The sequence below is a fragment of the Erithacus rubecula genome (assembly GCF_903797595.1).
Source record: "Erithacus rubecula genome assembly, chromosome: 3".
Taxonomy (NCBI): Eukaryota; Metazoa; Chordata; class Aves; order Passeriformes; family Muscicapidae; genus Erithacus; species Erithacus rubecula.
Window position 1 is genome coordinate 138132392 of NC_136689.1, and position 23893 is coordinate 138156284.

The following is a 23893-nucleotide window of genomic DNA, read 5'->3' on the forward strand; positions in this document are numbered from 1 at the left end:
ATAGACAGTTTTAGAAATTTTGTATCATGTTAGGGAGACAGAAAATGTGATGGAAGGGAATACCTGTCATCCCCAGAAGAGCTGAAAGCCCAAAGGATCCTGACATGCATGGGGAGGAATGAGGCCCCTCTTCACACCACACCCACAAAACCACAGCACAGCATGGCCACAATTATGACATCCCACCCCTCCAAAGCTCTGGCAACAGCTTCAGCCCTCCCTGACTAACAACATCAACAGCAGCCTTTGGTCTTCAATACTTGCATGTAAAAGCTGCTGCCAAGGTCACAGCATCAAGAGCAGGACATGACACTGCAGAGTTGTGGGAAGCAAAACACTCCCCACCTCAGGACTCACCAGGCCTGAAAAATGTCCCAAGGCCATGGAACAAGGCTGTCCCGCCCCTCCAGAACCAGCATAAAAGCCAGTCCAGAGCCTCTCTCCCTCACACACTTCTCCTCACACCTTCTCCTCCTGCTGACAGCAAGGTGAGTCTCAATCCCCAGACCCTCCTGCTCCTGCACCCCGACCCCTCTCTTCCAGCACGCTCAGCCCCAGCCTCAGCAGCCCTCACACCTCCCCACAGCCCCACAACAGCCTCCACACTCCCTCACCCTCCTGCATCAACACCCCTCACACCCCCACAGCCCTGCCCTGCCTCACCCCCCTCTCTTCCAGGGACCCTCCACACCCATGGCCTGCTACGACCTCTGCCGACCCTGCGGACCCACCCCGCTGGCCAACAGCTGCAACGAGCCCTGTGCCCTGCAATGCCAGGACTCCCGTGTCATCATCAACCCTTCCCCTGTGCTGGTCACCCTGCCAGGACCCATCATGACCTCCTTCCCCCAGAGCACCGCCGTCGGATCCACCTCCTCGGCTGCCGTGGGCACTGAACTCAATGCCCAGGGACAGCCCATCTCTGGGGGATTTGGCTTTGGCCTTGGCTATGGGCTGGGGGCCTGGGCTGTGCCTATGGCAGAAGGGGCGGCTACATCTGCTAAGGACCCTCAGCACCACTCCTGACACCACCAGATCAGGGCTCTGCAAACAGCTCCTGCAACCAAAGCACCTCAGCTGATGGTCACCCCACGATCTCCCCACAACTGATTCCTTCTGCTTCTTCTTCCTAAGAAGTCTTTCACTTCAATAAATTTTTCTTGTATCTGAATCTGAGTTGCTTCCTCTTCTTTTGGAATTACAATGGTCTCACATCCTGACCCAGTGTAATGCCACTACTCAACCATTAATGTGGATGGAAAAGGACCAAATAACCTTTCTTAGCAAATATGTCCCCACCAGTAACAACCAACAGTGACACAGAAAAAAAAGGAGAGAGAGGACCTTCCAGAACATGACACAAACCATCCTCTTGTAGGCTAAAGTCTTTAACTCAACAATTCTCTTTCGGGCACTGACAAAGTCACATTATGTCACCACACACTTGAAAAACTCAATTTCCAAAAGGATTCTTGAATCCTCCCAGCAAAAAGAGGAACAAGAGCATCACGCACTTGGGCAGGAAATCTGGATAGCAAGTGGTTCCATCCTCTGCTCAAGCAGACCCAGTAGGAGCAGGATTCCCTGGACCAGGGTCATTTCACTTTTGGAGCTCCCAGGAAAGAGAATCCATCATCTCCTACACTCTCGGGGAAACCACAGCCACAAAAAAAATGTCTCTGATGGAATTCTGTCTCATTTCACTCGTGCACATTCCCCCTTTCCCTTCACATGTGCAGTGCTGACATCAGCTGGGCTCCCATAACTTGTGACATCTCTTGTCCAGCCTTATTTCCTCAGAGTCTCAGCTCTCACAGTCTCTCCTCTAGCAAAGATTCTCCAGCCCTTGCACTGTCTGGTAGCACTCAACAGGTATTTGTTCAGGACTTTCCTTTGCTTTCATATCTGTGGAGGCCAGAACTGTCCAGACCACTTCACATGGCACCCCAACAGATATCTAAAGAGAGGAAGGGCCACATCTCTCAACTTCATGGCAACAGTATTCTGAAAACTCTCTTGGACGTGGGTGACATCCTTTAAAGTAAAGCTCCAATGCAACCTTCTGATCACTTCATTCTCCACCAGCACTACTGGGTCATGATCAGAAAAGGCACTTTCCAAACACTCAGCCCACAAACATGATAGGGGGCCAAGTGCAATTCCTGTACAGATGCAGAACTGCAGGGTTCCCATGTTGGATCTTCTGGGGGATTCTTTTAACCCTCCGTCTCCTGGTCCTCCTGGCTGGTGGAACAGCCAAGTGGTGCCTCAGCCGCTCCACCACCTGCCAACTTGCTGAAGGAGCAACTGTCCCACTGTCAATATGGAATGGAAGAGTCCAGGCACTCACACCTGGCACAGATGCAAAGCCCAGAGCAGCCTCACAGACCTGGGATAATTTGGGGCCTCACTCCACATCTCACATCCCAAAATCATGAGTTACTTAGGATGACCTCACTGAAGACACCCCAATTCTCCAAATCTTGGTGATGTCTTCAGTCCCCTTTGACATGCACCATTAACACCAGATTTTAGGCTCAAATACACTTTAAAAGGGGAATGAATGTGATGGAAGGAGCAGCCCATCATGTGTAGCAAAGCTGGAAAGACCATACCAGCCTGACAAGGCTGGGATGGAATCAGGCCCCTCTTCGCATCACACCCACAAACTAAACCACACAAGTACCACAAAATGACCTCACTGATGACACCCATATTTATCCTAGGCTTTTGTTGCATATTCTGGTTTCTCTGACACACGTCTTCCAAGACTCCCAAATACTGACTCTTCACTTTAAAGCTACTGCTATGGTCAGAAGGACACGACCTAAAGAGGAAGACATGACATTGAAGGATTGAGGGGGAGGAAAACACTCCCCACATCATGACTTACAAGGTGGCATCAGAAAAAAAATGATAATATGATTTGCATTCAGATTCCCTAAAGAGTAACAAGGTCAACACTCTTTTTCTGAAAAGTCATTGTCTCCAGATTCATCAGATGCTTCTCACGTCCTCATGTCCTTATCCTTCACTAGCTATGGATGATCCAACACAAGTTCTTTGGGACTGTGGGAGGCATCCCTAAATCATAGGAACTGCTTTCCCATCTCCAGTGGGAATGACCTGCAATATAGAAAGGTTTAGAAATTTCACATCATGTTAGGGAGACAGAAAATGTGATGGAAGGGAATACCTGTCATCCCCAGAAGAGCTGAAAGCCCAAAGGATCCTGACATGCATGGGGCGGAATGAGGCCCCTCTTCACACCACACCCACAAAACCACAGCACAGCATGGCCACAATTATGACATCCCACCCCTCCAAAGCTCTGGCCACAGCTTCAGCCCTCCCAGACTAACAACATCAACAGCAGCCTTTGGTCTTCAATACTTGCATGTAAATGCTGCTGCCAAGGTCACGGCATCAAGAGCAGGACATGACACTGCAGAGTTGTGGGAAGCAAAACACTCCCCACCTCAGGATTCACCAGGCCTGAAAAATGCCCCAAGGCCATGGAACAAGGCTGTCCTGCCCCTCCAGAACCAGCATAAAAGCCAGTCCAGAGCCTCTCTCCCTCACACACTTCTCCTCACACCTTCTCCTCCTGCTGACAACAAGGTAAGTCTCAAGCCCCTGACCCTCCTGCTCCTGCACCCCTGACCCCTCTCTTCCAGCACACTCAGCCCCAGCCTCAGCAGCCCTCACGCCTCCCCACAGCCCCACAACAGCCTCCACACTCCCTCACCCTCCTGCATCACCACCCCTCACACCCCCACAGCCCTGCCCTGCCTCACCCCCCTCTCTTCCAGGGACCCTCCACACCACACCCATGGCCTGCTACGACCTCTGCCGACCCTGCGGACCCACCCCGCTGGCCAACAGCTGCAACGAGCCCTGTGCCCTGCAATGCCAGGACTCCCGTGTCATCATCAACCCTTCCCCTGTGCTGGTCACCCTGCCAGGACCCATCATGACCTCCTTCCCCCAGAGCACCGCCGTCGGATCCACCTCCTCGGCTGCCGTGGGCACTGAGCTCAGTGTGCAGGGACAGCCCATCTCTGGGGGATTTGGCTTTGGCCTTGGCTATGGGCTGGGGGGCCTGGGCTGTGCCTATGGCAGAAGGGGCGGCTACATCTGCTAAGGACCCTCAGCACCACTCCTGACACCACCAGATCAGGGCTCTGCAAACAGCTCCTGCAGACAAAGCACCTCGGCTGATGTTCACCTCACTTGTACCTCACACCTGATTCCTTCAGCTTCCTTTTTCTCAGAATTCTTTTAGTTCAATAAATGTTTCTTGTATCAGAATTTGAGTTGTTTCCTCTTCTTTTGGTATTCCAAAGGTCTCACATCCTCACCCTATGAAATGCCACTACTCAACCATTATGTTGGATGGAAAAGGACCAAATAACCTTTCTTAGCATATATGTCCTCACCAGTAACAACCAACGCTGGAAAAGGGGAGAGGGAGGGAGCTCCCAGAACATGACACAATCCTATCATCTGATATACCAGATGTGTAACAAATCAGTATACAAGGCTTTGACACAACAATTCTGTCCTGGGCACTCCCCTGGTAAAGTCTCTCTATGCCAGCACACACTTGAAAAACTCTGTTTCTAGCTGGATTTTTAAATCCTCCCAGCAAACAGAGGAACAAGAGTATCATCCACTCAAGTGGCAACTCTGGACAGGAAATGTTTCCATCCTCTCTGCTCAAGCAGGCCTGGCAGGAGAAGAATTTCCAGGACTACAGCCAGTTCAGTCCTCCAGATAGAGGGACCCCATTGTGTCTTCCACTCTGTGAGCATCCAAACACACTGAAGAATTCTTTCTTCCTTTAACCTTGGAATTCCATCTATTTTCACTTCTGCACATGCCTCCTTTCACTTCACATGTGCAGTGCTGAGAAGTGCTCACACACACTTGTGACACCTCTTGCCCATCCTTGTCTCTTGGTAGTCCCAGTGCTCTCAGTGTCTCCTCTAGCCAAGACCATTAAACATCTAGTGGCCCTCAACAGGTCTTCATTCTCAGGCTTTATTCTGCTTCTTCACATCTGGAGGCCAGAACTGTCCATATGGGATTCCACCAGTGTTCTAAAGAAAGAAAGGGTCACCCTCTCACCATTTCATGGCAACAATTTTCAGGAACCTCACCTGGACATAGGTGACTCCTTTAAAATAAAGCTCCTCTGCAATCTCGTGGTCTCTGTTCTGAACCAGCCACCTTCCAGATTTGGAGTCCACAGCATGAGCAGGGTCCCAGTGCTATTTCAGCCTAACTGCAGAACTTCACATTTTCCACATTTAAAATGCAGGAGATTTATGGTACACTTAACTTCCAGATCCCTCTGGCTGGTGAAACTACACAGAGGTGCCTCAGACATTCCATCATCTGTCAGCTTGCAGAGGAGGCAACTCTCCCAGTGCCCACATGGAACACAGTCCAGGTGCTCACACCTGGCACAGATGCAGAGCCCACAGCAGCATGACAGACCTGGCATAGTTTGAGGCCACACTTCAGATGGCACAACCCAAACCCATGAGGTCTCTAGGGCAACCTCACTGATGACACCCCATCTTTCTAAATCTGGGTGATGTCTTCAGTCCCCTTTGACATGCACCATAAACACCAGACTCTGGGCAGAAATATACTTTTAAGGAGGAAATTACTGTGATGGAAAGGGCAGCTCATCATGCATGGCTCAGCTGCAAAGCCCAGACCAGCCTGACATGGCCGTGATGAAATCGGGCCCCTCTTCACACCACACCCACAGAGCAAACCACACAAGTACCACAAAATGACCTCACTAATGACATCATATTTATCCTAGGATATTATTGTATATTCTGGTTTCCCTGACACACATCTTCCATACCAATGCTCCCAAATACCAATTCTCACTTTAAAGCTGCCGCTATGGTCAGATGGACATAACTTCAAGAGCAAGACATGACACTGAAGGGCTGTAGGAAGGAAAACACTCCCCACATCATGACCTGTAAGGCTCTGTCAAACAAAATTGATATTATGATTTCCATTCCAATTCCTCTAGAGACCAACAAGATCAACACTATTTTTTCTCAAAAGTGAATGTCTGGAGTTCCATCAGCTGCTCCTCACATCTCTTCCTCTCCTTATCTTCCACCATCTATGGATAAAGCAACACAAGACCTTGGGGACTATGGGAAGCATCCCTAAATCAGAGAAATTGCTTTCCTATCTCCCATGGGAAAGACCTAGAATACAGAGAGCTTCAAAATTTTTTACCATGATAGGGAGGCAGAAAATGTGATGGAAGGAGACAGCTGCCACTTCCAGAAGAGCTGCAAAATCAAAATGACCCAAACGTGGCTGTGGTGGAAGGAAGCATCTCTGCACCACAAACCAAGAAAACCACAGCACAGCACTGCCACAATGATGACACACCACACCTCCAAAGCTCTGGTCACAGCTTCAGCCCTCCCAGACAAACAACATCAACAGCAGCCTTTGGTCTTCAATACTTGCATGTAAAAGCTGCTGCCAAGGTCACGGCATCAAGAGCAGGACATGACACTGAAGGTTTGTGGGAAGGAAGACAATGCCCACATCATGACTTGCAAGTCTATGGCAGACAAAACCAATGTTACAATTTCTATTCAAATAATTCTTGAGAGGAACAAGGTCAGCTCTCTTTTTCTGAAAAGAGAATGTTTAGTTTTTCTGCAGATGCTCCTCACATCCTCCACTTATTCTTCAGCAGTTTTCCTGTCCAGTTTTTACTCAGAGCCCACAAACCACAGCACAACAGTGCCAGGGCGTAACTTCAGCGATGGCACCCCACTGTACAAAGCTTTGGACACATCCACAGTCCACCCAAAAAAACCCCAAACTTTGGTCTCTAATACTTGCATTTAAAAGCTCCGGCCACCATCATATAGAAGAGGATTTGAAAGTAGGACATCACACTGCAGAGTTGTGGGATGACGAACACTTAGCAACACAGGAATCACCACTCAGAGCCAGCCAGGAACTGCGGCCTGCAAAATGCCCCAAGGACATGGGACAAAGCGGTCCCACCCATCCAGAACCAGCATAAAAGTCAGCCCAGAGCCTCTTTCCCTCACACATTTCTCCTCACTCCTTCTACTCCTGCTAATCACAAGGTGAGTCTCAAGACCCTGACCCTCCTGCTGCTGCACCCCTGGCCCCTCTCTTCCACCACGCTCAGCCCCAGCCTCAGCAGCCCTCACGCCTCCCCACAGCCCCACAACAGCCTCCACACTCCCTCACCCTCCTGCATCACCACCCCTCACACCCCCACAGCCCTGCCCTGCCTCACCCCCCTCTCTTCCAGGGACCCTCCACACCACACCCATGGCCTGCTACGACCTCTGCCGACCCTGCGGACCCACCCCGCTGGCCAACAGCTGCAACGAGCCCTGTGCCCTGCAATGCCAGGACTCCCGTGTCATCATCAACCCTTCCCCTGTGCTAGTCACCCTGCCAGGACCCATCATGACCTCCTTCCCCCAGAGCACCGCCGTCGGATCCACCTCCTCGGCTGCCGTGGGCACTGAACTCAACGCCCAGGGACAGCCCATCTCTGGGGGATTTGGCTTTGGCCTTGGCTATGGGCTGGGGGGCCTGGGCTGTGCCTATGGCAGAAGGGGCGGCTACATCTGCTAAGGACCCTCAGCACCACTCCTGACATCACCAGCTCAGGGCTCTGCAAACAGCTCCTGCAACCAAAGCACCTTGGCTGATGGTCACCTCACTTGTACCTGACACCTGATTCCTTCAGCTTCCTCTTTCTCAGTATTCTCTCAGTTCAATAAATTTTTCTTGTATCAAAAACTGAGTTGCTTCCTCTTCTTTTGCAATTCCAATGGTCTCATGTTCTCACCCTGTGAAATGCCACTACTCAACCATTATGGTGGATAGAAAAGGAGTAAAGAACATTTCTTAGCAAATATGTCCCAGCAGAAAAAAACTAGCACTGAGATGGAAAACAGGAGGGGGAGACTTTCAGAATGTTTCACAAGCCCATTACTTGATACACAAAAGGTTTAGACAGCACAATTCTCTCCTGGGCTGGCTTTGCCCTGCCAAAGTCAGTCTATGCCAGCACAAACTTGAAAAAACTGTGTTTGCAGCAGGATTCTTAAATCCTCAAAACAGAGGAACAAGAACATTATCCACTTGGACAGGAACTTTTAGCAGCAATTGCCTCCATCCACTCTGGTCAAGTAGGCCCAGCAGGAGCAGGATTTCCAGGACTACAGCCAGTTCTCTTTTAGAGCTCCCAGGAGAGGGAATCAGTCGTCTCTTAAACTCTGTGACACGTCACACACAGCAAAAAATTCTTTGTCCTTTGCCCACAGAATTGTCTCTTCACACTCATGCACTTGCCCCCTTTCCCTCAATATGTGCAGTACTGAGCTCCCACACACTCGTGACACCTCCTGTCCAGCCCTTGTCTCCTCAGAGTCCCAGCTCTCTCAGTCTCTACCAAACATACCATTGCCCTGGAGTGATTGGCAGCCCTCAACTGGCATTTATCCACTATCCCCGTTTTGATATCTCACCTGTGGAGGCCACAATTGTCCATACCACCCCACATGGGATCTCACCAGTGCTCTAAAGACAGCAAGGGCCACTCCTCCCAACTTCAGGGCAACACTTTTCTGAAAATTCTCTTTGACACAGCTAACATTCTTTGAAGTAAAGCCCTACTGTAACCTCCTGGTCTCTTTGCTCTCAACCAGCACCTCAGGGGCCTCATCAGAAAAGCCATTTTCCAGATACTTGGCTCACAACATGATGCTCAGCCAAGTGCAATTCATGTCCTGATGCAGAACTTTATGTTTCTCATGCTTGATCTTCTGGGGGGATTCCTCTAACCCTCACTCTCCAGGTCACACTGACTGGTGGATCAGCCAAGTGGTGCCTCAGCCACTCCACCATCTGCCAGCTTGCTGAAGGGGCAAATCTGCTACTGCCCACATGGAAAAGAATCCAGGCACTCACAACTGGCATAGATGTAAACCCCAGAGCAGCCTGACAGACCTGGCATAGTTTGGGGTCCCTCTTCACATCACACCCACAACAGAAAACCATGATTTCTACAGGCTGATTCACTGATGACACCTCACCCCTCCAAATCCTGGTCACATCTGGAGTCCTCCATGACATGCACCATCAATATCAGACTTTGCTCTCACATACTCACATTTTAGAGAAAGAATGAACATGATGAAAGACTCAGCCCCTCATGCATGGCAAAGCTGCAAAGCCCAGACCAGCCTTACAAGGATGCCATGCAAAGGTCACTCTCTTCACACCACATCCACAAAATAAACCACACAAGTACCACAAAACCACCTCAGCGATGACACCCATACTTATCCTAGGCTTTTGTTGCATACTCTGGTTTCCCTGACACCCATCCTCCATGTCAAAACCTCCCAAATACCAACCCTCACTCCAAAGCTGCTGCCAAGGTCAGATGGACACGGTCTCAAAAGAAGGACACGATGCTGAAGAACTGTGGGAAGGAGAATCCCCACATCATGACTTGCAAGCCCATGGCAGACAAAAGCAATGCTACAATTTCTATTCAGCTAAATCTAGAGAGGAACAAAGCCAAACGTCTTTTTTTGAAAAATTAATCAAAGAGTTCCTTCAACTGCTCCTCACATCGCCTACTTATCCTTCAGCAATTTTCATTTCCAGATTTTACTCAGAGTCTAACAACGAGACCCCAGAGTCTGACCTTGCTGGGCTCTGCAGAGACGAGTGCTATGGATGAACCAACACAAGGCATTGGACAGTAGGGGATGCACCACAGGGATTGTTTGCCCATCTCCAGTAGAAAAGGACTGGCATGCAGACAGGTTTAGAATGTAAGCAATGGAAAGAGAGAGAGAGAGAATGTGATAGAAGTGGACACTCATCACCCCCAGAAGATCTGCAAAGCCCAGATGGGTCAGACTGTCAGGGCTGTGTGGGAATGAGCACTGCCTCCAAAGACATCCACAAACCAGAGCACACCAGGGCCATGGGGTGACTAAAGCAATGACTCCTCAAAATCCAATGTTCTGGTCACGTCTACAGCCCACGGCAAAAAAAGCCTTCGATGTCTAATACTTGCTTTCAAAAGCTCCCACCAAAGTCAGATGGAGATGGACTCAGAAAAAGAACATGACACAGCAGAGCTGTAGCATGGAAACCACTCCCCACCACAGGACACGACACTCTGAGCCAGCCAGGAAATGTGGCCTGCAAAGTGCCCCAAGGCCATGGGACAAAGCAGTCCCACCCCTATAGAACCAGTATAAAAACTGCCCAGAGCCTCTCTCCCTCACACTCTTCTCCTCACTCCTTCTCCTCCTGCTGACAACAAGGTGAGTCTCAATCCCCTGACCCTCCTGCTGCTGCACCCCTGACCCCTCTCTTCCACCACGCTCAGCCCCAGCCTCAGCAGCCCTCACGCCTCCCCACAGCCCCACAACAGCCTCCACACTCCCTCACCCTCCTGCATCACCACCCCTCACACCCCCACAGCCCTGCCCTGCCTCACCCCCCTCTCTTCCAGAGACCCTCCACACCACACCCATGGCCTGCTACGACCTCTGCCGACCCTGCGGACCCACCCCGCTGGCCAACAGCTGCAACGAGCCCTGTGCCCTGCAATGCCAGGACTCCCGTGTCATCATCAACCCTTCCCCTGTGCTGGTCACCCTGCCAGGACCCATCATGACCTCCTTCCCCCAGAGCACCGCCGTCGGATCCACCTCCTCGGCTGCCGTGGGCACTGAACTCAATGCCCAGGGACAGCCCATCTCTGGGGGATTTGGCTTTGGCCTTGGCTATGGGCTGGGGGGCCTGGGCTGTGGCTATGGCAGAAGGGGCGGCTACATCTGCTAAGGACCCTCAGCACCACTCCTGACACCACCAGCTCAGGGCTCTGCAAACAGCTCCTGCAACCAAAGCACCTTGGCTGATGGTCACCCCACGATCTTCCCACAACGGATTCCTTCAGCTTCTTCTTCCTAAGAAGTCTTTCACTTCAATAAATTTTTCTTGTATCTGAATCTGCATTGCTTCCTCTTCTTTTGGAATTCCAATGGTCTCACATCCTCACACAGTGTAATGCCACTACTCAACCATTAATGAGGATGGAAAAGGACCAAATAACCATTCTTAGCAAATATGTCCTCACCAGTAACAGTCAACAGTGACACAGGACAAAAAGGAGAGAGGGGGCCTTCCAGAACATGACACAAACCATCATCTTGTAGGCTAAAGTCTTTAACACAACAATTCTCTTTCGGGCACAGCCAAAGTCACACTATGTCGCCAGACACTTGAAAATATTAATTTTCAAAAGGATTCTTGAATCCTCCCAGCAAAAAGAGGAACAAGAGCATCATGCACTTGGGCAGGAACTCTGGATAGCAAGTGGTTCCATCCTCTGCTCAAGCAGACCCAGTAGGAGCAGGATTCCCAGGATTGTGACCATTTCAATTTGAAGCTCCCAGGAAAGAGAACCCATCATCTCCTACACTCTCAGGGAACCCATAACCACAAAAAATTGTTGCTGATGGAATTCTGTCTCATTTCACTTCTGCACATGCCCCCTTTCCCTTCACATGTGCAGTGCTGAGATCAGCTGGGCTCCCATAACTTATGACATCTCTTGTCCAGCCTTATTTCCTCAGAGTCTCAGCTCTCACAGTCTCTCCTCTAGCAAAGGTTCTCCAGCCCTTGCACTGTCTGGTAGCACACAACAGGTATTTGTTCAGGACTTTCCTTTGCTTTCATATCTGTGGAGGCCAGAACTGTCCAGACCACTCCACATGGCACCCCAACAGATATCTAAAGAGAGGAAGGGCCACATCTCGCAACTTCATGGCAACAGTATTCTGAAAACTCTCTTGGACGTGGGTGACATCCTTCAAAGTAAAGCTCCAATGCAACCTTCTGATCACTTCATTCCCCACCAGCACAACTGGGTCATGATCAGAAAAGGCACTTTCCAAACACTCAGCCCACAAACATGATAGGGGGCCAAGTGCAATTCCTGTACAGATGCAGAACTGCAGGGTTCCCATGTTGGATCTTCTGGGGGATTTCTTTAACTCTCAGTCTCCGTGTCCTTCTGACTGTTGGAACAGCCAAGTGGTGCCCCAGCCACTCCACCACCTGCCAACTTGCTGAAGGAGCAACTGTCCCACTGTCAATATGGAATGGAAGAGTCCAGGCACTCACACCTGGCACAGATGCAAAGCCCAGAGCAGCCTCACAGACCTGGGATAATTTGGTGCCTCACTTCACATCTCACATCTCAAAATCATGAGTTACTTAGAATGACCTCACTGAAGACACCCCAATTCTCCAAACCTTGGTGATGTCTTCAGTCCCCTTTGACATGCACCATCAACACCAGATTTTAAACTCAAATACACTTTAAAGGGGGAATGACTGTGATGGAAGGAGCAGCCCATCATGTGTAGCAAAGCTGCAAAGGCCACACCAGCCTGACAAGGCTGGGATGGAATCAGGCCCCTCTTCACATCACACCCACAAACTAAACCACACAAGTACCACAAAATGACCTCACTGATGACACCCATATTTATCCTAGGCTTTTGTTGTATATTCTGGTTTCTCTGACACACGTCTTCCAAGACTCCCAAATACTGACTCTTCACTTTAAAGCTACTGCTATGGTCAGAAGGACACGACCTAAAGAGGAAGACATGACATTGAAGGATTGAGGGGGAGGAAAACACTCCCCACATCATGACTTACAAGGTGGCATCAGGAAAAAAAATGATAATATGATTTGCATTCAGATTCCCTAAAGAGTAACAAGGTCAACACTCTTTTTCTGAAAAGTCATTGTCTCCAGATGCATCAAATGCTTCTCACGTCCTCATGTCCTTATCCTTCACTAGCTATGGATGAACCAACACAAGACCTTTGGGACTGTGGGAGGCAGCCCTAAATCATAGGAACTGCTTTCCCATCTCCAGAGGGAATGACCTGCAATATAGACAGTTTTAGAAATTTCATATCATGTTAGGGAGACAGAAAATGTGATGGAAGGGAATACCTGCCATCCCCAGAAGAGCTGAAAGCCCAAAGGATCCTGACATGCATGGGGAGGAATGAGGCCCCTCTTCACACCACACCCACAAAACCACAGCACAGCATGGCCACAATTATGACATCCCACCCCTCCAAAGCTCTGGCCACCGCTTCAGCCCTCCCTGACTAACATCAACAGCAGCCTTTGGTCTTCAATACTTGCATGTAAATGCTGCTGCCAAGGTCACAGCATCAAGAGCAGGACATGACACTGCAGAGTTGTGGGATGCAGAACACTCCCCACCTCAGGACTCACCAAGCGGGAAAATACCTCAAGGCCAAGGGACAAGGCTGTCCTGCCCCTCCAGAACCAGCATAAAAGCCAGCCCAGAGCCTCTCTCCCTCACACACTTCTCCTCACACCTTCTCCTCCTGCTGACAACAAGGTGAGTCTCAAGCCCCTGACCCTCCTGCCCCTGCACCCCGACCCCTCTCTTCCAGCACGCTCAGCCCCAGCCTCAGCAGCCCTCACACCTCCCCACAGCCCCACAACAGCCTCCACACTCCCTCACCCTCCTGCATCACCACCCCTCACACCCCCACAGCCCTGCCCTGCCTCACCCCCCTCTCTTCCAGGGACCCTCCACACCACACCCATGGCCTGCTACGACCTCTGCCGACCCTGCGGACCCACCCCGCTGGCCAACAGCTGCAACGAGCCCTGTGCCCTGCAATGCCAGGACTCCCGTGTCATCATCAACCCTTCCCCTGTGCTGGTCACCCTGCCAGGACCCATCATGACCTCCTTCCCCCAGAGCACCGCCGTCGGATCCACCTCCTCGGCTGCCGTGGGCACTGAACTCAATGCCCAGGGACAGCCCATCTCTGGGGGATTTGGCTTTGGCCTTGGCTATGGGCTGGGGGGCCTGGGCTGTGCCTATGGCAGAAGGGGCGGCTACATCTGCTAAGGACCCTCAGCACCACTCCTGACACCACCAGCTCAGGGCTCTGCAAACAGCTCCTACAAGCAACGAAAACAACTTAGCTGATGTTCACCTCACTTGTACCTCACACCTGATTCCTTCAGCTTCCTCTTTCGCAGAATTCTTTTACTTCAATAAATTTTTATTGTATCAGAACATGAGTTGCTTTTTTTTTTTTTTTGGAATTCCAATGGTCTCACATCCTCACCCCGTGCAATACCACTACTCAACCATTATGTTGGATGGAAAAGGAGCAAAGAACCTTCTTCAGCAAATATGTTCCCACCAGTAAGAACCAACGCTGACATGGTAAACAGGAGAGAGAGGGGATCTTCCAGAATGTGACACAAGGCCATTGCCTGATAAAACAAAGGCTTGGACACATTTCGCTCTTAGGCACAGCTCTGCAAAACTCACTCTCTGATAGCACACACTTTAAACATTCTCTTTCCTGCAGCATTCTTAAATTCTCCCAGCAAACAGAGGAGCAAGAGCATCATCCACTTGAGCAGGAACACTGGAGAGTTCTATCTGTTCTGCTCAAGCAGGCCCAGCAGGAGCAGGATTTCCAGTACTATGGCCAGTTCAATTTTGGAGCTCAGAAGAGATGGAACCCATCATCCCCTACACTCACAGAGAACAAACATCCACAAAACAATTCTTGCTGATAGAATTCTGTCTCATTTCACAATGGGACACTTGCCCCCTTTCCCTTCATTTTTGCAGGGCTGACAACAGCTTGGCTCCCACACACTCGTGACAACTCCTGTTCAGCCTTGTCTCCTCAGAGTCTCAGCTCTCTCAGTCTCTCCTCTAGCAAACATCCACCAGGCCCCTTAAGTATCTCCTGGCCTTCAACTGGTATTCGTTCACTGCCCCTGTTGTGCTGCTTCACCTATGGAGGCCAGAATTCTCCACACCACCCTACATGGGGTCTCATAACTCCTCTAAAGACAGCAAGGGCCACCTCCCCCAACAATGGCAACAATTTTCACTCTCTCTTGCACACATGTGACATCTTTTAAAGTAAAGTCCTACTACATCCTTCCGGTCTCTTTCTTCTCAACCAGCACTACTGTGTCCAGATCAGAAAAGTCACTTTCCACACTCTCAGTCCACAGGGTAATCAGGGGCTCCTATTCCTGTCTAAATGCAGAACTTCTCATTTTACGCTCCTGAAATGGAGGAGATTCCTTTAACCCTTAGACTCCAGATGCCTCTGACTGGTGGAACAGCCAAGTGGTATCACAGGCATTCCACCATCTGCCAGCTTGCTGTAGGGGGAAACTCTCCCTCTGCCCACATGGAACAGAGTCCAGGTGTTCCCACCGGGCACAGATGCAAAGCCCAGAGTAGCCTGAAATACCTGGGATAATTTGGGGCCCTTCTTTCCAAAACATCACACACTCAAAACCATGAAATCTACAGGCTGACCTCACTGATGACACAACACCTCTCCAAATTTTGGTCATGTCTTTAGTCCTCTTTGATACACACCATGAACACTAGACTGGTTTCAAACACTCACACTGTAAAGCAGGTATGACCATCATGGAAGGGGCAGCTCCTCATGCACGGCACAGCTGCACAGCCCAGAACAGTCTGTCACAGCTGTGATGAAATGGGGACCCGCTTCACACCACACCCTCAAATTAAACTACACAAGTGCCACAAAATGACCACACAGATGATACCCATACTTATCCCATGCTGATAATGTTTATTCTGTTTTTTCTGACACGCACCTTCCAAGCAAATCCTCCCAAATAACAACTCTCATGTCAAAGCCCCCGCCAAGGTCAGATGGACACAGCCTCAAGAGGAGAACATGACACTGAAGGATTGTGAGAAGGAAAACACTCCTCATATCATGACTTACAAGTCGATGCCAGACCAAACCGACGTCACCATTTCCATTCAGGTTAAAGCTCCTTTTCTGAAAAGTCAATGTCTGGAGTTCCTTCAACTGCTCCTCACAACTTTTCTCCTCTTTCAGCAGTTTTCCTTACTGGTTTTCACTCGGAACCCAGCAATGATACCCCAGAGTCTGACCTTGCTGGGCCCTGCAGAGACAAGAGCTACAGATGAACCAACACAAGGCATTGGACAGCAGGGGAGGCATCACAGGGATTGTTTGCCCCTCTCCAGCAGGAAAGGCCTGGCATGTAGACAGGTTTAGAATGTTAGCAATGGGAAAGGAAAGGAGAGAATGTGATGAGAGGGAAACCTGTGAAACGAAGAAGAGCTGCAAAGCCCAGATGAGCCTGACAGAGCAGTGGGGGAATGAGCACTGTCTCCAAAACACACTCACAAACCAGAGCACACCAGGGCCATGGGTGACTTAAGCAATGACACCCCATTGTCCAAAGCACTGGTCATGTCCACAACCCTCCCCAAAAAAACAACATTTGGTCTCTAATACATTCATTTAAAAGCTGCTGCCAAGGTCAGATGGACACAGATGCAAAAGTAGGACATGACACTGCAGAGTTGTGGGATGAAAAACACTCACCACCACAGGACACGACATTCTGAGCCAGCTAGGAAATGTGGCTTACAAATAGCCCCAAGGCCATTGGACAACACAGTCCAACCCCTCCAGAACCAGCATAAAAGACAGCCCAGAGCCTCTCTCCCTCACACACTTCTCCTCACACCTTCTCCTCCTGCTGACAACAAGGTGAGTCTCAACCCGCTGACCCTCCTGCTCCTGCACCCCTGACCCCTCTCTTCCAGCACGCTCAGCCCCACAACAGCCTCCACACTCCCTCACCCTCCTGCATCACCACCCCTCACACCCCCACAGCCCTGCCCTGCCTCACCCCCCTCTCTTCCAGGGACCCTCCACACCACACCCATGGCCTGCTACGACCTCTGCCAACCCTGCGGACCCACCCCGCTGGCCAACAGCTGCAACGAGCCCTGTGCCCTGCAATGCCAGGACTCCCGTGTCATCATCAACCCTTCCCCTGTGCTGGTCACCCTGCCAGGACCCATCATGACCTCCTTCCCCCAGAGCACCGCCGTCGGATCCACCTCCTCGGCTGCCGTGGGCACTGAACTCAATGCCCAGGGACAGCCCATCTCTGGGGGATTTGGCTTTGGCCTTGGCTATGGGCTGGGGGGCCTGGGCTGTGCCTATGGCAGAAGGGGCGGCTACATCTGCTAAGGACCCTCAGCACCACTCCTGACACCACCAGCTCAGGGCTCTGCAAACAGCTCCTGCAACCAAAGCACCTTGGCTGATGGTCACCTCACTTGTATCTCACATCTGATTCCTTCAGCTTCCTCTTTCACAGAATTCTTTCACTTCAATAAATGTTTCTTGTATCAGAACATGAGTTGCTTACTCTTCTTTTGCAATGGTCTCATATCCTCACCTTCCACAATGCCACTTCTCAACCATTATGTTTCATGGAAAAGGAGCAAAGAACCTTTTTCAGCAAATATGTTCCCACTAGTAACAACCAACACTGATATGGGAAACAGGAGAGAGAGGGCATCTTCCAGAACAGGACCCAAGGCCATTGCCTGATACAACAAACACATGGACACAACAGTTCTCTCCTGGATACAACTCTGCAAAAGTCACCCTATGTCAGCACATACTTGAAAAACACTCTTTGCAGCAGGATTCTTTAATTCTCCCCGTGAAGAAGGGAGCAAAGCATCATCCACTTGAGCAGAAACTCTGGACAACAAATGTTTCCATCTCCTCTGCTCAAGCAGGCACAACAGGAGCAGGGTTTTCTGGACTAGTGCCAGTTCAATCCCTCCAGGAAGAGGGACCCCACTGTGTCTTACACCCTGTGACCATCCAAACACTCTGAGAAATTCTTGTCTCTTTTGCCCATGGAATTCCATCTATTTTCACTTCTGCATGTGTCTCCTTCCCTTTCACATGTGAAGTACTCAGAACTGCTGAGTTCCCACCCACTTAGGACACCTCTCTGCCCTTCCTTGTCTCCTGGCAGTCCCAGTCCTCTCAGTCTCTCCTCTAGAAAAGATTCTCCAGTCCTTGCACTATCTCGTGACCCTCAGCTGCTTTTTGGTCACTGCCCCTGTTGCCTCTGTTGTGCTTCTTTACCTGTGGAGGCCAGATCTGTCCACAGCACCCCACATGGGATCTCACCAGTGCTCTAAAGACAGGAAGATCCACCTCACCCAGCCACATAGCAAGAATTTCCTGAAATCTGTCTTGGACACTGGTGACATCCTTTGAAGTAAAGCCCCTCTGCAACCTCCTGGACCCTTTGTTCTCAACCACCATCACAGGGTCCTGAGCAGAAAAGCCACTTCCCAGATTCTTATCCCAAAACACGATGTGAGGCCAAGTGCAATTCCTGTCCACATGACGAATATCACATTTTCCTCACTTCAACTTCTGGGGGGATTCCTTTAAACCTCAGACTCCAGGTCCTTCTGACTGATGGATCAGCCAAGTGGTGCCTCAGCCACTCCACCACCTGCCAACTTGCTGAAGGGGCAACTCTCCCTCTGCCCACATGGAACAGAATGCAGGTGCTCACACTGGGCACAGATGCAGAGTCCAGAGCAGCCTGAAAGACCCAGGACAGCTTGGGGCTCCTCTTTACATCACACTCACAAACATAAAACCATGATGTCTACAAGCTGACTTCCCTGACTACACCCTAACCCTACAAATCCCAGCTAAGTCTTCAGTCCTCTTTGACATGAACCATCAACACCAGCCTTTGGTCTCAAATATCCACGTTTTAGAGAAAGAATGACCGTGATAGAAGACTCAGCCCCTCATGCATGGCAAATCTGCAAAGCCCAGACCAGCCTTACAAGGGTGCCATGCAAAGGTCACCCTCTTGACACCACACCCACAAAATAAACCACACAAGTACCACAAAACCACCTCAGTGATGACACCCATACTTATCCCAGGTTTTTGTTGCATACTCTGGTTTCCCCGACACACATCTTCCATGTCAGAACCTCCCAAATACGAACCCTCACTCCAAACCTGCTGTCAAGGTCAGATGGACATGGCTTCAAAAGAAGGACACGATGGTGAAGAACTGTGGAAAGGAAAACAATCCCCACATCATGACTTGCAAGTTTATGGCAGACAAAACCAATGGTGCCATGTCCATTCAGGTAATTCTAGAGAGGAACAAAGCCAACACTCTTTTTCTGAAATGTAAATGAAAGAGTTCTTTCAACTGCTCCTCACATCGCCTACTTATCCTCCAGCAATTTTCCTTTCCAGTTTTTACTCAGAGCCCAACAATGAGACCCCAGAGTCTCACCTTGCTGGGCTCTGCAGAGACGAGTGCTATGGATGAACCAACACAAGGCATTGGACAGTAGGGGAAGCACCACAGGGATTGTTTGCCCATCTCCAGTAGGAAAGGCCTGGCATGCAGACAGGTTTAGAATGCAAGCAATGGAAAGAGAGAGAGAGAGAGAGAATGTGATAGAAGTGGACACTCATCACCCCCAAAAGACCTGCAAAGTCCAGATGGGTCAGACTGTCAGGGCTGTGTGGGAATGAGCACTGCCTCCAAAGACATCCACAAACCAGAGCACACCAGGGCCATGGGGTGACTAAAGCAATGACTCCTCACAATCCAATGTTCTGGTCACGTCTACAGCCCACGGCAAAAAAAGCCTTCGATGTCTAATACTTGCTTTCAAAAGCTCCCACCAAAGTCAGATGGAGATGGACTCAGAAAAAGAACATGACACAGCAGAGCTGTAGCGTGGAAACCACTCCCCACCACAGGACACGACACTCTGAGCCAGCCAGGAAATGTGGCCTGCAAAGTGCCCCAAGGACATGGCACAAAGCAGTCCCACCCCTCCAGAACCAGCATAAAAACTGCCCAGAGCCTCTCTCCCTCACACTCTTCTCCTCACTCCTTCTCCTCCTGCTGACAACAAGGTGAGTCTCAAGCTCCTGAACCTCCTGCTCTTGCACCCCTGGCCCCTCTCTTCCAGCACGCTCAGCCCCAGCCTCAGCAGCCCTCACGCCTCCCCACAGCCCCACAACAGCCTCCACACTCCCTCACCCTCCTGCATCACCACCCCTCACACCCCCACAGCCCTGCCCTGCCTCACCCCCCTCTCTTCCAGGGACCCTCCACACCACACCCATGGCCTGCTACGACCTCTGCCGACCCTGCGGACCCACCCCGCTGGCCAACAGCTGCAACGAGCCCTGTGCCCTGCAATGCCAGGACTCCCGTGTCATCATCAACCCTTCCCCTGTGCTGGTCACCCTGCCAGGACCCATCATGACCTCCTTCCCCCAGAGCACCGCCGTCGGATCCACCTCCTCGGCTGCCGTGGGCACTGAACTCAATGCCCAGGGACAGCCCATCTCTGGGGGATTTGGCTTTGGCCTTGGCTATGGGCTGGGGGGCCTGGGCTGTGCCTATGGCAGAAGGGGCGGCTACATCTGCTAAGGACCCTCAGCACCACTCCTGACACCACCAGCTCAGGGCTCTGCAAACAGCTCCTGCAACCAAAGCACCTTGGCTGATGGTCACCCCACGATCTCCCCACAACTGATTACTTCTGCTTCTTCTTCCAAAGAAGTCTTTCACTTCAATAAATTTTTCTTGTATCTGAATCTGAGTCGCTCCCTCTTCTTTTGAAATTCCAGTGGTCTCACATCCTCACCCAGTGTAATGCCACTACTCAACCATTATAGTGAAATGAAAAGGACCAAATAACCATTCTTAGCAAATATGTCCCCACCAGTAACAACCAACAGTGACATAGGAAAAAAAGGAGAGAGGAGACCTTCCAGAACATGACACAAACCATCATCTTGTAGGCTAAAGCCTTTAACACAACAATTCTCTTTTGGGCACTGCCAAAGTCACACTATGTCACCAGACACTTGAAAAACTCAATTCAGAAGGATTCTTGAATCCTCCCAGCAAAAAGAGGAACAAGAGCATCATGCACTTGGGCAGGAACTCTGGATAGCAAGTGGTTCCATCCTCTGCTCAAGCAGACCCAGTAGGAGCAGGATTCCCAGGATTGTGACCATTTCAATTTGAAGCCCCCAGGAAAGAGAACCCATCATCTCCTACACTCTCAGGGAACCCATAACCACAAAAAATTGTTGCTGATGGAATTCTGATGAAATTTCACTTCTGCACATGCCCCCTTTCCCTTCACATGTGCAGTGCTGACATCAGCTGGGCTCCCATAACTTGTGACATCTCTTGTCCAGCCTTATTTCCTCAGAGTCTCAGCTCTCATAGTCTCTCCTCTAGCAAAGATTCTCCAGCCCTTGCACTGTCTGGTAGCACTCAACAGGTATTTGTTCAGGACTTTCCTTTGCTTTCATATCTGTGGAGGCCAAACTGTCCATACCACTCCACATAGCACCCCAACAGATATCTAAAGAGAGGAAGGGCCACATCTCTCAACTTCATGGCAACAGTATTCTGAAAACTCTCTTGGACGTGGGTGACATCCTTCAAAGTAAAGCTCCAATGCAACCTTCTGATCACTTCATTCTCCACCAGCACTACTGGGTCATGATCAGAAAAGGCACTTTCCAAACACTCAGCCCACAAACATGATAGGGGGCCAAGTGCAATTCCTGTACACATGCAGAACTGCAGGGTTCCCATGTTTGATCTTCTGGGGGATTCCTTTAACCCTCAGTCTCCCGGTCCTTCTGACTGCTGGAACAGCCAAGTGGTGCCCCAGCCACTCCACCACCTGCCAACTTGCTGAAGGAGCAACTGTCCCACTGTCAATATGGAATGGAAGAGTCCAGGCACTCACACCTGGCACAGATGCAAAGCCCAGAGCAGCCTCACAGACCTGGGATAATTTGGAGCCTCACTCCACATCTCGCATCTCAAAATCATGAGTTACTTAGGATGACCTCACTGAAGACACCCCACTTCTCCAAATCTTGGTGATGTCTTCAGTCCCCTTTGACATGCACCATTAACACCAGATTTTAGGCTCAAATACACTTTAAAAGGGGAATGAATGTGATGGAAGGAGCAGCCCATCATGTGTAGCAAAGCTGCAAAGGCCACACCAGCCTGACAAGGCTGGGATGGAATCAGGCCCCTCTTCACATCACACCTACAAATTAAACCACACAAGTACCACAAAATGACCTCACTGATGACACCCATATTTATCCTAGGCTTTTGTTGAATATTCTGGTTTCTCTGACACACGTCTTCCAAGACTCCCAAATACTGACTCTTCACTTTAAAGCTACTGCTATGGTCAGAAGAATACGACCTAAAGAGGAAGACATGACATTGAAGGATTGAGGGGGAGGAAAACACTCCCCACATCATGACTTGCAAGGTGGGATCAGAAACATAATGATAATATGATTTGCATTCAGATTCCCTAAAGAGTAACAAGGTCAACACTCTTTTTCTGAAAAGTCAGGGTCTCCAGATTCATCAAATGCTTCTCAAGGCCTCATGTCCTTATCCTTCACTAGCTATGGATGAAACAACACAAGACCTTTGGGACTGTGGGAGGCATCCCTAAATCATAGGAACTGCTTTCCCATCTTCAGTGGGAATGACCTGCAATATAGACAGGTATAGAAATTTCACATCATGTTAGGGAGACAGAAAATGTGATGGAAGGGAACACCTGCCATCCCCAGAAGAGCTGAAAGCCCAAAGGATCCTGACATGCATGGGGCGGAATGAGGCCCCTCTTCACACCACACCCACAAAACCACAGCACAGCATGGCCACAATTATGACATCCCACCCCTCCAAAGCTCTGGCAACAGCTTCAGCCCTCCCTGACTAACAACATCAACAGCAGCCTTTGGTCTTCAATACTTGCATGTAAAAGCTGCTGCCAAGGTCACGGCATCAAGAGCAGGACATGACACTGCAGAGTTGTGGGAAGCAAAACACTCCCCACCTCAGGACTCACCAGGCCTGAAAAATGTCCCAAGGCCATGGAACAAGGCTGTCCCGCCCCTCCAGAACCAGCATAAAGCCAGTCCAGAGCCTCTCTCCCTCACACACTTCTCCTCACACCTTCTCCTCCTGCTGACAACAAGGTGAGTCTCAAGCCCCTGACCCTCCTGCTCCTGCACCCCTGGCCCCTCTCTTCCAGCACGCTCAGCCCCAGCCTCAGCAGCCCTCACACCTCCCCACAGCCCCACAACAGCCTCCACACTCCCTCACCCTCCTGCATCACCACCCCTCACACCCCCACAGCCCTGCCCTGCCTCACCCCCCTCTCTTCCAGGGACCCTCCACACCACACCCATGGCCTGCTACGACCTCTGCCGACCCTGCGGACCCACCCCGCTGGCCAACAGCTGCAACGAGCCCTGTGCCCTGCAATGCCAGGACTCCCGTGTCATCATCAACCCTTCCCCTGTGCTGGTCACCCTGCCAGGACCCATCATGACCTCCTTCCCCCAGAGCACCGCCGTCGGATCCACCTCCTCGGCTGCCGTGGGCACTGAACTCAACGCCCAGGGACAGCCCATCTCTGGGGGATTTGGCTTTGGCCTTGGCTATGGGCTGGGGGGCCTGGGCTGTGCCTATGGCAGAAGGGGCGGCTACATCTGCTAAGGACCCTCTGCACCACTCCTGACACCACCAGCTCAGGGCTCTGCAAACAGCTCCTGCAACCAAAGCACCTTGGCTGATGGTCACCCCACGATCAACCCACAACTGATTCCTTCTGCTTCTTCTTCCTAAGAAGTCTTTCACTTCAATAAATTTTTCTTGTATCTGAATGTGAGTTGCTTCCTCTTCTTTTGGAATTCCAATGGTCTCACATCCTCACCCAGTGTAATGCCACTACTCAACCATTAATGAGGATGG

The 23893-nt window shown here is 50.6% G+C and overlaps 1 protein-coding gene and 6 pseudogenes across 8 annotated transcripts; all 7 read left to right on the forward strand.

Moving 5' to 3' along the window:
• Positions 1 to 693: 693 nt before the first annotated feature.
• On the forward strand, positions 694 to 4144 carry LOC306800434 (feather beta keratin-like; the record flags this gene model as incomplete). 2 transcript variants are annotated; one of them, XM_079302536.1, is made up of 2 exons in its annotated part: positions 694 to 957; positions 4067 to 4144. In XM_079302536.1, 2 exons carry the CDS (start codon positions 694 to 696, stop codon positions 4142 to 4144), a joined length of 342 nt encoding a protein of 113 aa, XP_079158662.1. The 2 variants fall into 2 exon arrangements, with proteins under 2 accessions (XP_079158662.1, XP_079158663.1); XM_079302537.1 differs by lacking the exon at positions 694 to 957 and adding an exon at positions 3321 to 3621 and having other exon boundaries at positions 3813 to 4144.
• A 3204-nt stretch (positions 4145 to 7348) lies between these two features.
• LOC306800548 (feather beta keratin pseudogene) lies at positions 7349 to 7797 on the forward strand (annotated as a pseudogene). The gene has a single exon. The product of its transcript is annotated as a feather beta keratin pseudogene (transcript).
• A 2808-nt stretch (positions 7798 to 10605) lies between these two features.
• Positions 10606 to 11035, forward strand: LOC306800542 (feather beta keratin pseudogene; annotated as a pseudogene). Its single transcript has one exon. The product of its transcript is annotated as a feather beta keratin pseudogene (transcript).
• Positions 11036 to 13449: 2414 nt separating this feature from the next.
• Positions 13450 to 14051, forward strand: LOC306800545 (feather beta keratin pseudogene; annotated as a pseudogene). The gene is made up of 2 exons: positions 13450 to 13529; positions 13720 to 14051. The product of its transcript is annotated as a feather beta keratin pseudogene (transcript).
• A 2872-nt stretch (positions 14052 to 16923) lies between these two features.
• Positions 16924 to 17402, forward strand: LOC306800550 (feather beta keratin pseudogene; annotated as a pseudogene). Its single transcript has one exon. The product of its transcript is annotated as a feather beta keratin pseudogene (transcript).
• Positions 17403 to 20164: 2762 nt separating this feature from the next.
• Positions 20165 to 20621, forward strand: LOC306800547 (feather beta keratin pseudogene; annotated as a pseudogene). Its single transcript has one exon. The product of its transcript is annotated as a feather beta keratin pseudogene (transcript).
• Positions 20622 to 23079: 2458 nt separating this feature from the next.
• LOC306800546 (feather beta keratin pseudogene) lies at positions 23080 to 23756 on the forward strand (annotated as a pseudogene). The gene is made up of 2 exons: positions 23080 to 23115; positions 23307 to 23756. The product of its transcript is annotated as a feather beta keratin pseudogene (transcript).
• Positions 23757 to 23893: the final 137 nt, after the last annotated feature.